General features: G+C 45.0%; 1 protein-coding gene across 1 annotated transcript in view; it reads right to left on the minus strand.

Moving 5' to 3' along the window:
- Positions 1-9,424: 9,424 nt before the first annotated feature.
- The window catches only part of LOC8024290 (alpha-catulin), a 156,554-nt gene continuing 153,206 nt past the window's right edge, over positions 9,425-12,772 (minus strand). The window contains exons 16-17 of the mRNA XM_040501509.2: positions 11,780-11,863; positions 9,425-10,711 (exon numbers count right to left, since the gene is read on the minus strand). Coding sequence (XP_040357443.1) covers positions 10,559-10,711; positions 11,780-11,863 — 237 coding nt within the window. The 3' untranslated portion in view covers positions 9,425-10,558. The remainder of the gene's footprint in view (positions 10,712-11,779; positions 11,864-12,772) is intronic.

Consider the following 12,772-nt stretch of genomic DNA (forward strand, 5'->3'; position numbering starts at 1 on the left):
AATGTACCTGAATTTAATGGGTGTAAATAGCGGATGAATGTGCAAGCCGTATAGACTATTATACCGGGTGTCTCAAACAGCGGCCAGGCTCTTTAAATCGACCGCAAAATTCAGGTTTCTTAACCTATCGTGCTACGATTTTCTGCAGCGTTGGCCACAGGTGGTTAATGTTTTCTATTAAATGTGCAAAGAGCGATCTTAACTGAGGGACAAATAAAAAAAGAAAAAGGCTTAACTCCTGTGGAAATGCAGCAAAGCCGTCGGTCTTCAATCAAAAAGGTACTCTATTGATTGAAGACCAGTGGCTTCGCTGGATTTTTATAGGAGTTAAGCCTTTTTCTTCCTTTACTTTTTCCTCGAGTAAGTTTGCTCTTAGCAAATTTTATAGAAAGCATTAACCACCTGTGGGCAACGCTGCACAAAATCGTAGCGCGATAGGTTAAGAAACGGAATTTTGCGGTTGATTTAAAGAACCTGACCGCTATTTGAAGCATCCGATAGACCTGCACTCGCATACGTGTGTTTTTAAGCGGCGTTCCACATTTTCAAAAACGTGTCATGTAAACAGAACCTCTGGTTCAGTGAAACAATCGGTAGCACTAAAGATCACCTAAAAATCCAGCATTGCATTTACACGCGTTGTGGTGCCCTTTATCTTCCGATCCCGAGCGACTCCAAATCTGAAAATAAACCTCAATTTTTTTGTTTTCTACGCTCGGAAAAAGATGCTCTCCGTGATCTGCCAGCTCTCGGTGCGTGTTGCAATAAACGGGTAAACTTGATATATTTCTGTAGTGCGTGTCCATGTCCCAAAATAATCGGTACAGCACTTTAAATCATCTGCGTTTGCCTTCGTTTTGTCTTCGAAGCCGAGCAAATCCAATTCCGCTTGCGATTACATTAACCGTTCGATATATCCATCTCGCACTAATGAACTCGAATAAAGGTGCAGAAACGCTAGGTCTTTTGCGTTGTGAAACAGAACTGTCGTATTTCAGGAACAAACTTTTCCAGGCCGTCGTATACGATTCCAAACGATTGTGGGCCGGCTCGCTTAGGCGCGTCTAGGCATGTGTTGCAGGGTCACACTCCCCGATTGCGGTGGGGCGACTGCGAGGAGCGTTGAGCAAAGAAAATTCGCCTCGATGGAAAGGAGGAAACGGCACCCAAGAGGAAGTTTGCACTACCTTTCAGTATGTAGGGACCTTAGGACATGCAGCTCCCTAAGTATTGCAATACTATACTTCGTTTCACCTTATGTCGTACCGCAGCGAAGGCTAGAAGCGCGAGCTCATGGCGTTGGCAGCTGCTCCTAAGTCACGAGAGCTTGTGTCGCCAACATGTGCCCCAGAGCAAGGAGCTCGCGCTTGTAGCCTTTCCTGCCGTACTTCATAAGGTGAAACAGAGTATAGGAAGCTTATTATATATGCTCTTAGAAATTAGAAAGGGTCTCAATATCAATCTGACAGCTGCTGAAATTTTATAAAAAAGTTATCATTTAGCAATGATGCATTGACATTTTACTATTTTTATGTAACTCGATAGACTGTGCCCTCAAATTTGTTGAGGTCGACATCTTTTCATATTTTAAATCGTTCGGAGAGGTTTAGAAGTTTCTTTGGTGTTCAGTGTTGATCGGAGAAGAATTAAAACAATCACTAGAGGACATTTTCTGCATTAAACTTGAAATAAATTTGTTCTTACACACAGTGACATGCGTCTCGTGTAGCATCGTCAGTTTTGTGAGCAGCTGAGCGTGCACTCAAAGGGGCACTATCCTGATTAGTGGGCACCAAAGTACACAATGTTCAGCATTCATGCTGGCCAGGTTAGTCAGAGGCAGCAGGCAGCAACAGTGAGACAATGTTAGTGTAAAACGATTTTATTTTTAAGGACACAGTTGTAGACATCTGGAAGGAGGAACAATGGAAGAATGTAACATTTGTCCCCCCAAAAAGCAAAAACACATACCTGCTTTTCCTTTGGGCACTGCATTACATATTTAAGATCTTTCTGTTTTTAGCATTTTTCTTCGACCTCAGGCAAATACTGCAACAACGAAAAACGATTGTGCTCGATATAACAATGTGCGACCAGAAGAAAAGTAAAAAGAAAGGTTGCGAGCAAATGTGTGGAGACTGAAAACAACCCAACATGGCAAACAATTTGTGTTGCTAGCAAGTTGCTCGCCACAGTCTACGTTGCAACCAGGAAAATCTTTTCGTTTGTGCGTCGATTTAACGACGAAATTGCCTAAGATTTCTCTTCGCCGGTGCTACGCGATAAACTACATACTTCGGAACTTGCAGATAATGAATTGAGCTGTACAGAAGACGCTGTGGTGAAGCTGTAACAAGCTAGTGTTCTACAACTGTTCAACAACAAACAGTTTTTCTCTTCCGCCCCGTCGCCTACTTTAAGACACGTGCAACTCAGCAGCTCTTTGCCTTTGGAACGCAAGCTTGTTCAGAAACTAGAAAAGAAAGACGCAAGAAAAACATGCCGTTTCTCGGACGCAAACCAAACTTCACAAACACGCGCATAAAGTTTGTTTTCTTTGTTCTCCTTTTAGCTTTTAAGTGCCGAATGCAACAAAAAACTGGGACTCTAAATACATATTGCTCACATTTCGTTGTATGTTAGATGGCTGAAACCCTAAAACACCTCAACACATTTATTCTACATCCATGGAAAAAAAAAAAAAATGAATGTGGGTCGAAATGCAGGTTCTGCAAAAACCGAAAGTCTCAAAATTGACTAATGTACAATACCTCATGTTTCTTTTTTTTCCTGGAATGCAAACAAAGTGTCCATTTCTCGTCTGGCGCGAGAAGTTGTTGACGCGTGTAGTGCGTCTGTGCCAACATATCCCACAAACAACCGTGAGCTCACGCTAGCCATCTACTCGTACAAGTCACAACTATATATGCCTCTCCAACTGTATCAACATCAAAAACGCTTTGTCACAGTCAAGTCCATTTTGGGGTCACTCCTTTTTACTTTGCTTCGCGTGACAACTCGTGCGACTATACTCACTTTTAAAAGTATTGTCTCTGAAAAAACAAAAACAACACATCCTCTAGGCAGGACTAAATTTATTTTTACACGAACCAGCAATATTTAGTCTGGCTTAAGTCGTTTTTTTTTTCTTTATCCGTTTCACACATACATAGACACTTATGTACATCTAAAAACAACCTTGTTTTTCAGTAGAGGGGAAGTTTTCTTTTTTCTTTCGTACTATATACATGAAGAGAACCTATGGGCAAAGCAGGCATCATTTAAAGTGTTGTTGTTCAAAAAACAACTATAAAACGTGATTAACATGCATTAGCCTTTTTTTTTTTCTCCCTTAAAGCTTGTTTTTCATCTTTTAATCTTTCCTCGAAATGGTTTTGTACTCAGTTCGACGGTAGATCACACTGAAAAATATGTGTGCTAAGAAGACATCCGTACACAGACACGCGGAAAGAAAAAAAAAGAAAAATGGAGACGACAAAAAAAAGAAGTGTCGAAAAAGGTCTTCCGTTCTCTGTATCGTTTATCGAGCATGCAGCATGCATACACAGTCAGTATGATTTGTAAAACGGGCAAGCGCATCGGCGCGTCCTTTTTTTCTCTCTCGTTTCTCCGTCGCGCTTTGTGCCGAAGAGCCACGGGACGTCTCCTCTCCGGAGACAGAATCCTGATTCGACTTGCAACACTTTGATTGCTACTACGTCCGGTCTCCGACCGGCAGACTCTGCGACGCCGTTAGATGAATTCTGTCTTTCCGAGCGCGACGCGGTACTTTCGACCAATCTCTCCGCATCGCCTTTCCGAAACGGCCCAATTTCCGCCGCAGCTGACGTTAAGCTACGCTAACGAACCCGCATCCGCGATACAATATCGTCGACGAGGCAAACAAAGCGCAGCATCATTGTTTCCGCCCACTGGATGACAGTCGTCTCGGCGTGCGCTTAGAAACGTCGCGGAACCGCAGGAAGCTGATTCGACGAACGCGTCCGCGTCCCCTCAATTCTTTCGGTCGCCTAGGATATGTCTGTGTCTCTAACTACTCTGGGACGGGAAAAGGAAGAAGGGGTCTACGCTTGGAACGACCGACTCTGAAGCTCCGTAAATGCCTATAAAAAACTGTGGCAGTGAAGGGGATATCTCTCAAAGGAGGGGGACTCTGGACAATCTGGGAGCAATCTCTGTCTAACCTAGGACTCTGGGCACCCGAAGGGGCCAGGACGCCGGCAGAAGAAAACTGCAGAGCACTTTTCCGCCGTGTTGAAACGAGTTCTTGGTTTCAAGGTGGAGGAACTTGCGTGTTTGGTTGGCACCAATACCCTTTGCCCCGACCTTTGGCACTGTGGTTTCGGCGGGCGAGGTTGTTTCGTCCGCTCCTGAAGCGGCATAATTACCGACCCCTACCAGGAAGTAACACGGGGGTTTGCAGAAAGTTGGCGGCTGCATAGAAACTGGCATTCCGAAGCCGCTGGGCGCAAAGAAAAGAAATGCGCGTCTCGAGTGCCTCCCCGTAAAGCGGCTCTAAAATTTAGTTTCATCTGTCGAATTTGAATTTCAGTTTTTCCTTACGAGGCTAGCTCCAACAATGCCCCCTGGACTTGCGATAAAGTGAATTTGGTGCTTCATTATCGGCAGCCTTCGTACTTGGATTGAAATTTTTTGTAGCCCAAATCCGAAGCATCTGTGCACTTATGTTCTATGAATGCCGATACTTGCCAACACTGACTGTTCAGCTCGTAATAGTTACAGATATATTCGGCGCACATAAGCCAAGTGTAGCGACGGCAGTGCTGAAGCTGGGTGACGTCTCGTCAACAAGCCGCAGTGCTGAGAGTGCCACGCTAACTGTCACTATTTTCGAAAGGACTCAAACGTTTTATTTTCAGATACGCCTCTTTGTAGTTAGAGCGCACGGGCTACTCCATAATGCGACTGTATTTATAATGAGTCCAGGTGCAAGTTTGTGGATGCCTACTTTCTGTAAAGCCCCAGTTTACTGATGCTCGTGACGTTTTCGTCATAATCTGCCGAGAAAATGAACCCAGTCGGTTCCTCCGCTGCGCGAGATAAGACTTCCTTTAACGTGAAGAACTAAACGCGAGATTGAGTGTGCTGTCAGGCCGCAAGCGAAGCTTTGAACCGACAAAAAAAGAAGCGCAAAGGTTTCGAAAAGTGCTGTGCAGTTGTTCGTTGGCCGGCCACGAACGAAGGCGGAGCGACTCTGCTCGCATTTGCCGAACGCAGAGTTCCTCTACGGTCGGTCGTTGAGTACGTTGGGGGGAAGATAGTGTGAAACGGTCGTCTAGGAGATTGATGTGACTTTGATGTATACTTGAGACAATGCGCTTTCTAACAACACCTTCGCAATGTTGGCAGGGGAAGGGGAGTGCGCGGTTTCTGAGGAACCGGTTGCCATCCTGGACCGATCCGCAGAAGGGTTCTATACGCTTCCGCTCACGTCTGAGCGTTTGTCTGTTTGGATTCTCTCCTCTCCTCTGCACTGCGTATGAGATGAGGTAAAATAATTCGTGACGTGGTGCTTCCCTTCGGCAGACGGTAATTCAGCGGAAGAGTCAAAACTGAGCTATTCGATGACAATCAACAAGAATCTACGACACTTCTTTCTTGCAGGATCGTGGGCGTCGGAATGCTTTCAACGTTTTCCATTCGGCTGGATAACCGTAGCGTGTCGAACATTACAACGAGCAAGCTAATCAATTGCGACGGCGAATAGCTTGAATATTGCAGAATAATTGCAATTTGACGCACACATTCGAAAAAGCTTCCAAGAGAAATTGTGGCATTCAACGACTGGGGAAAAGTACTACAATTCCAAATTAGCTGAACAAGAGGTCCAATTGGAGCAAGTACCAAAATCACAAAGTTGTCATTGTCCAAACATTGCAGGGCATGCATAGCAGCATTTCAGTTTTCCAAATCTTGTTTCAAGACATGAATCGTCACCGACCAACCCTGTGGAATAGCTTGTTGGTATGTTTTGATGCAACGACATTGCGATTACAACTCTGCCGTAATAAGCCTCGCTGTAACATCTGGAACGAATCTGTACATACCCTGGAAACGCAACGACGTAATTCCTGTATTGCTTTGTCACTTCTGCGACAAACAAAATGATATCGCACTTGGTGCGCAGTGTAAGTTCAAGGAAGACGCTCGAAATCTTGAGGTGGAAAAATGTTGAAAGGTGTTCACTTAGAAGTAAGGTGGCTCTGGAAGACTACTGTACGTGCCTCTCACTTAACAGGAAGCCTAGGGGATCTGCACGTTTTTCAAGTTACTTATTTTAATGACATCTTGGTCAGTTCTCGTCAGTGGTTCCTTACTCTTCACTACTGCAGGTGGCTAACTCTTCTGAATAGCAAATGAACATTTTTTTAGAAGAGATCTTAGAAGTACTTAGAAATTCGAAACATTAGGGGTTACCTTATGCAGTGACTTTTCGAAACTTCCTGGAGCTTGAAATCATCAATCTTTTTTTATGATAACAGCAAAGTCTTTTAACAACTTGACAGAAAAGCTTACCGTAGGTCTAAAGACAGTTCTTGGAAGAACCAACATTACATGAACTTGAAGAAAAGGTTACACATAAATACAGTTCTTTAAAGACTTAGTTTTAAGATTCCAAATGGGTCTAACCTTTTCTTCGGTAATGCTTTTCCAAAAAAAAAGAAATAAAAAAAACGGGACAATATTTGCTTTTCTTTTTTAAAGTCAGTTCAGAGCAGTTTAACAACTGTGTGCCATAAAGACTGACCAAGTACTGTCCAAGATCTCATTGTGGAAGAAAATTTTGTAATGACAAAGGTATATCAGGCTGCTTAGGTTTCTAAGGTACTTAAGGGTGGTAAAGTATATATACTTGTTGTTGTAAATCCCTGACAAAGGTCAATATACAAATGTTTTGAAACACTGTCATCCCCAACATTTGCCTCATAGAGTCTTTTTCAACATAGGCTGCTTTCCAAGCCGTATGATACAACACTACTTTCGGCGTAATGTGTCACTGTCGTAAACCATTCCTTCTGTTCAAACATATTTCCAGGTTATTCACAACAAAGTTTTGAAGAACAGAGGACATCAAGCAATATTTTTCCTATTTGACAGTTCTCATAAAACCACAGTTCACCAAAAAGGCCCTTTGTAGCACTGTCTACAAATGCCAAAGAATAACCATCAAGTTGCACTTTTGTTGTCTGGAATGATTCATGCAATAATGTTACTTCACATCAGTGGGTCAAGCATGTGTCAAAAGCACTCAAAGTACAAAGCAACTGGGAGTATTTGTACTTAAAGTACATTAGATAATACATACTAAGAGTGAAATGCATCAAAACAACCTAGTAGTTTTGAGGAGGGACCCAAGTACTCTTGTTTCCCTAAAGCACATCTCAAACAAAACAGGAATGCAACAAAAACAGACTGGATGTCTCAGCAAAGATTTGTATCTTACTTGGAAAGTATTTGAAAAATAGTTTATAAAGTAAAACAAAATTAGTAGATGCTTCTGGAATGTGCTTCCAATTTGCCTGATATGCTAGTGCTGCTATGCACTAAGCTTAAGCACAAAGTAACTTAAAGGGGCGGTGCAACGATATTCATTTGGAATGTTTTTCACTTTACACGAGCTTGCTGGCACTAGTGGGACTCTGGTATACTCGCACGCAACGCCACTGGCCAAGAAACTCCTTTGTTGCGGTGTAATTTCAAGGACAAAAACGATAATTTTTGTTCAATCTCTCCTTTGCAAAATTTTATGACGCAACGTGGGGATCGCAGTACACCCCATATGACGATATTTGAGTGCGGTTCATAGAATGCACCCGAGCATTGCGTGAGCACTCGATTTGGGTTCGTGATAATTACTAGCTCGAGAGGCATTCGTGAGTGGCCCGTGTCCAATCGCTGCAACGATGACAGTAGCCGAGCCAAAACAATGTCTGGAACTCAGCGTGTTCCCTGCGCTTTGCCAACCCCAGCGCACGGCTATCATCAACATTGGCGGCATATAATCGGCTCCAGATAACGTGGCCGCTTGTTCTGGCTACGAGTTGAGGATGTGAACGTTGCTCGTTTTTCTTTAATTTTTTTCTGGGACTCCTATTGGTGTGGGGTGAAAAACGAACGCGTATTTCATAGGTCATCAACTTCAGGGATCCGTCCTAAGCGGTATTTGCGCAAAGTACAAAAATAGTTGCATCGCCCCTTTAACCACTTTCCAACACTGCGTGGCATATATCTTGATCTTTTGGAACGCGCTTATTGAATATACCCTTCCAAAACATAAAGTCACTCGGTAATGGTTCTCCAATGCAAGCCACGGTGGTTCCACAAATGCTCGGTTCATGTACATGAGAACTGTAATCCAGCAGTTGAATGTTCAGCACATAAACAGTTCCACATAGGTGCACAAACCGCACGAAACAAAATTAATACCGAAGGTGGTATTAGACGAGGGTTTAGGATTTGAACAAAGTCTCCAGCAGTTTGAGTAAACAAAGTCTCATCACAATAAAAACAAAAAATTCTTGTGACAAAAGTGTCCACGACGACGATGCAAGCGCAAAATACCGTAAATCATGAAGCTGACAAGTTTAATGAGGACAAGTGTAACTTCACTCAAGATGCATCTTCAGCTTGTTCATTTATTGTACATTATTGGGAATTAATGCTGCCAAATGAGAGACTTCCAATGAAAAAGCCTGTTAACCATCATCAATGTGGGAGGCACTCACTCGATCGAATGACGTTTTAGCAAACACCAACGTTTTGCCGAATGACATTTTAGCGAAGAGTTTACAGGTGGTTTAACATTTTTGCAATGAGCCGCCGCAGACTGCCGCCGCGAGGCGGCGTAAGCATAGCGCAAGGAGGGGGTTAACACGCACCCCCGTTATTCGCTAAAACGTCAATTTGCTAAATCGTCACTGTTTGCTAAAACGTCATTTGCTCATGTGGCCCTATCAATGTAAGCTCTACAGCTGGCAACGCTGTTTGAAAATGGTGCCTGTGACAGCAGTTAGGCCTAACTCGCCGCTTAAAGCATGTTGATCGCCTTGGCAGTCCTTTTTTTACACAATATGCTTAGGGCTAAAACGTCATAAAAAACAAAACAAAAAAAGCCCTCAAAAATTGTATTTCCTCGCTAAATTCAGCGGGGAAATTGCACCTGTCTGTTTTCCTGCAAACCTTAGCAGTGAACTGCTTCCTACCAAATGTTGCTAGATACTGTAAAAGAAATAGTAAATAAAGACATAACTAACATTAAAAAAAATTAACTCGCATTCTATGCATCAAGCACCCTAAATGTTTCAGAACAGCCATTACAACTCATAAGCTTTTTATGCAACAGATTCATCGTCGTCCCTGAGTGAAGTTGCACTCCCTGACATCGCACAGTTGGCATTTGCGGTCGACTCTGCGCTCGTCTCGGCGTCGCAGACGCGTCGTAAAAGCGTTGTCTGCTTGGGGAGCGCACCGGGGGGTACATGAGTAACCGAGAGCTTGTAATGTCGCACGCTTTGAATGGGGAATGATGGTGATTGAGGGGAAACCGTTTCAGGGTCAAAACCCACCCGCAGCTTGACGTGCAGGCGCGCAGTCTGCAAACCGGCATGGAAAGGCAGGCGTCAATTGTCGTCTTTTGCTTCGTTTTCGGGCGGGAAAGTGAGAGCCTTTCCCAGGTTTCAAAGATCGCATTGGAGAGTTTTTTTTTTTTAGGTTCGAAGTTCACGGTTTTGTCCGATATATGACTCGGAACAATTACATTGGGTTCTGGTTTAGGCTTAGACTGTGGATCCGGATTAGGCTTAAGAGCAGTAGAATTAGTGCCGGCGACTGGGCGGCACACGTCGAGGGCAGGACAGACAAGACTACATCTGCTCTGACCGCCGACAGACCGCCATCTTGTTTTAGCAATTCAAAGTCGAAACAGGACGACTAAAACTTTCTCAACTTCGGCAGACATTTTTTTGTTACCTCGTTTGAAGTGCACAAAGAAGGAAGTGTCCGATTCAACTGTCATATAAAAAAATCTCCTATCAAGAATCGGTGGGAAGTTGGTTAAAAGGCACGTAATTTTGGTCAAGGGGGCTCAGCCTGCACGCCACAAGGCCCAAAGTAGGCCCCAAGACCAGCATGAGGCTTAACCTACCCAATTTGTGCCAATCGGCCAGAAGCTAGGCTTAGACGGGTGTTGGGCCTACACTAGGCCTAAGACTCAGCCCTAAGCCTAACCGACAGCAACTTTCCAAAACGGCGGTCAACAAAAAAATGAGACGTAACAAACTCCGCGGTCGGTGGTCAGGGCAGAACAACCGAGCGTCCGAGGTTCGCAGCGGGAGGCGAGGTTCGCAAGACGCGTGCGCACGACCACGCGAGTCGCGCACAGCGCCCACGCGGCGCCTACCCGCCGGTCGTCCCGGGCCCGCTTAGTCCCGCTTGGATTTTGACCCTAAAAGAGTAAAAAAGACACCCTGGTGCGGCGGGCGTCTGGCTTGGGCCTCCGAGGACCCATCCCAAACTGTCAGATGCCCGGGTCGGACGAGCTGACGGTGCCGGGGCCCCCCTTGGACGAGAGGGCGCCCCCGCCGCCGTCGCTGTAGCTGTACTCTTCCTCCTGGTAGCCGCACTGGGAGTGGGCGCGCCCCATCTCCGAGCCCCGGAAGTCCAGGTTGTACTGCCGAGACGGCCGGGGCATTAGCCAAGGCGGACCGCGCACCTTCTCGAGCGTAAGCCTACCTGGCTCTGGTAGGCTTGCGCTTCGGACCCAGGTAAGACCTGGCCTAACCGTACCTCACCTAACCCAGCTTAACCTGACCTAATCTACCTACCTTAACCTAACCTAACTTGCCCTAACCTCCTAACAAAACTTAACAACCTTAGTGAACATAACCTAAACCAACCTAACCTACTGTAACCTAACTGAACCTCACCTGACGACCTAACATAACATAACCTAACTTGACCTAATGTAACAAAACTTAACCTATCTTAACTTGAGTTAACCTAACTACTGTAACCTAATACCCCCGATATGGTAAAATGTAATGTCAGTACCCTGGACTGACATTAAGTATTCAGAAGATCAGCTCGCGATACTGACGTGCGTCGCACATGCTTGGCCCTGTGCCGATCAGGTAATGCTGATTGATGGAACTCTCATTAAATTTTACCATGTGGCAAGGGTACAACTGAACCTAGCTTGACCTGACCTAACCTACCTACCGTAACTTCACCTGACCTGATGTGACCTGCCCTTGCCTAACCGAGCCTACAGAAGTAGTCGGACAGAACATAACGCCACAAATCTCCCATCTACCCCGTGCTAACCTAACCTGAAATTATAAGTGCCGAAAACATGCACGATGACAAAAGGGACCGGAGATCGCGAAGCAACCTCGTGTTTTTGGCGCTTATCATTTCAAGTCATGTACGAAGTACCCTAATCTAGCCTAAATTGTCCTAACCTTACTGGACTCATAGTGTATAAGGTAACAAGTTCCAACCCAAAAACCTGACTTAACTTAACCTTTCCCTATCAAAACATTGAAAATGGGCATCTTTTTTATGGCACCGCACAAATTAGTTGAACTGCTGGTTAGGGAGTCACTCACAAATAAGCATCGGGCCATTTATGCTAAAGCAGTTGCAAACCCAGCAATATTAGTAATGGGGGATGCATAGCTGAGCATGCTTAGCTTTTCGAGCATGTTTCAGTGGGAAAGTCCCGGTGTTAGTGGCTCACCTTTGTTGCACACACTAGGCAGGTGGTGACGACCTTGGATATGACATTCATCAAGTTCTTTGTCTCCTGGATAACGTTGTCAACCTGAAACCGTGACGAGCAAGACTTGTATCACTCCGGCTCGTGCAATGCGGAGAAAAAGTCGTCTGCTTCTAGCACAGGACTTGGAATGACGTCAGAATTACGCCGAGCTGGCTTTGACTGGAAGAATAACGGGTAGACCTCAATGCTAGATGCCTTGAGGTCTACCCACTATTTTTTTTAATCAGCCAATAAGAGCTCAGCATTCTGACATCATTGCAATTCCCGAAAAGAAGCAGACAAACTTGCGCTCTGCATGGATGCAAAACATGTTTACGGGAGTCTGCGAGTTTTTTGCTTTTTCATAGACATGCCACAATTTGGCAATATTTGGGGCACACACATAATTTCTGTAATCCTACAACGAATGCAAGTACCTGTCAAGACATCCCAAGTTGCGCGAATCACTTGTCGCATGAAACCTTTTAAGGCGATACCTGTGCTCGAATATGCTTTGCTGTGGAACTTTCTTCAAAATAGCGGCATACTATTTGCAGTGAAAAGCAGAGCCAAACGGAAACCAGAGGTCTCCGAAAAACCGAATTTTGTTCCCGTTTAGATCTGACAGTGTAAGGTCAATCTGCCCTTGAGGTGTGGCGACGATGGGCCGGCTTGCTAGATCAGCGTCTCAGACGAGACTGAGTGAAAGGAAGCACAGCAAAGGCTGAAGCGTGCGAGCGTCTTGAGACATGACTTCAGTCCCGCTCAGCCTGTGTGACTCAGCTCGGGCGCCGTTTCTAGCAAGCTGTAGATGAGAGATTTAGGCAGTGCAGTATGGCTGCTAGCCTCAGAAGGGTGGTGCATGAAAGCACCCGATGTCAAAAACCTCGTGTCGAATATACCCTGCAGCAAACACCCCGCCCTTTTTGCCCCACTTTCAAATGCCTCAGTTTCAGAAACCCATGATGTGAA

The sequence above is a fragment of the Ixodes scapularis genome, unplaced genomic scaffold, assembly GCF_016920785.2.
Source record: "Ixodes scapularis isolate PalLabHiFi unplaced genomic scaffold, ASM1692078v2 PGA_scaffold11__112_contigs__length_91849675, whole genome shotgun sequence".
Classification (NCBI taxonomy): Eukaryota; Metazoa; Arthropoda; class Arachnida; order Ixodida; family Ixodidae; genus Ixodes; species Ixodes scapularis.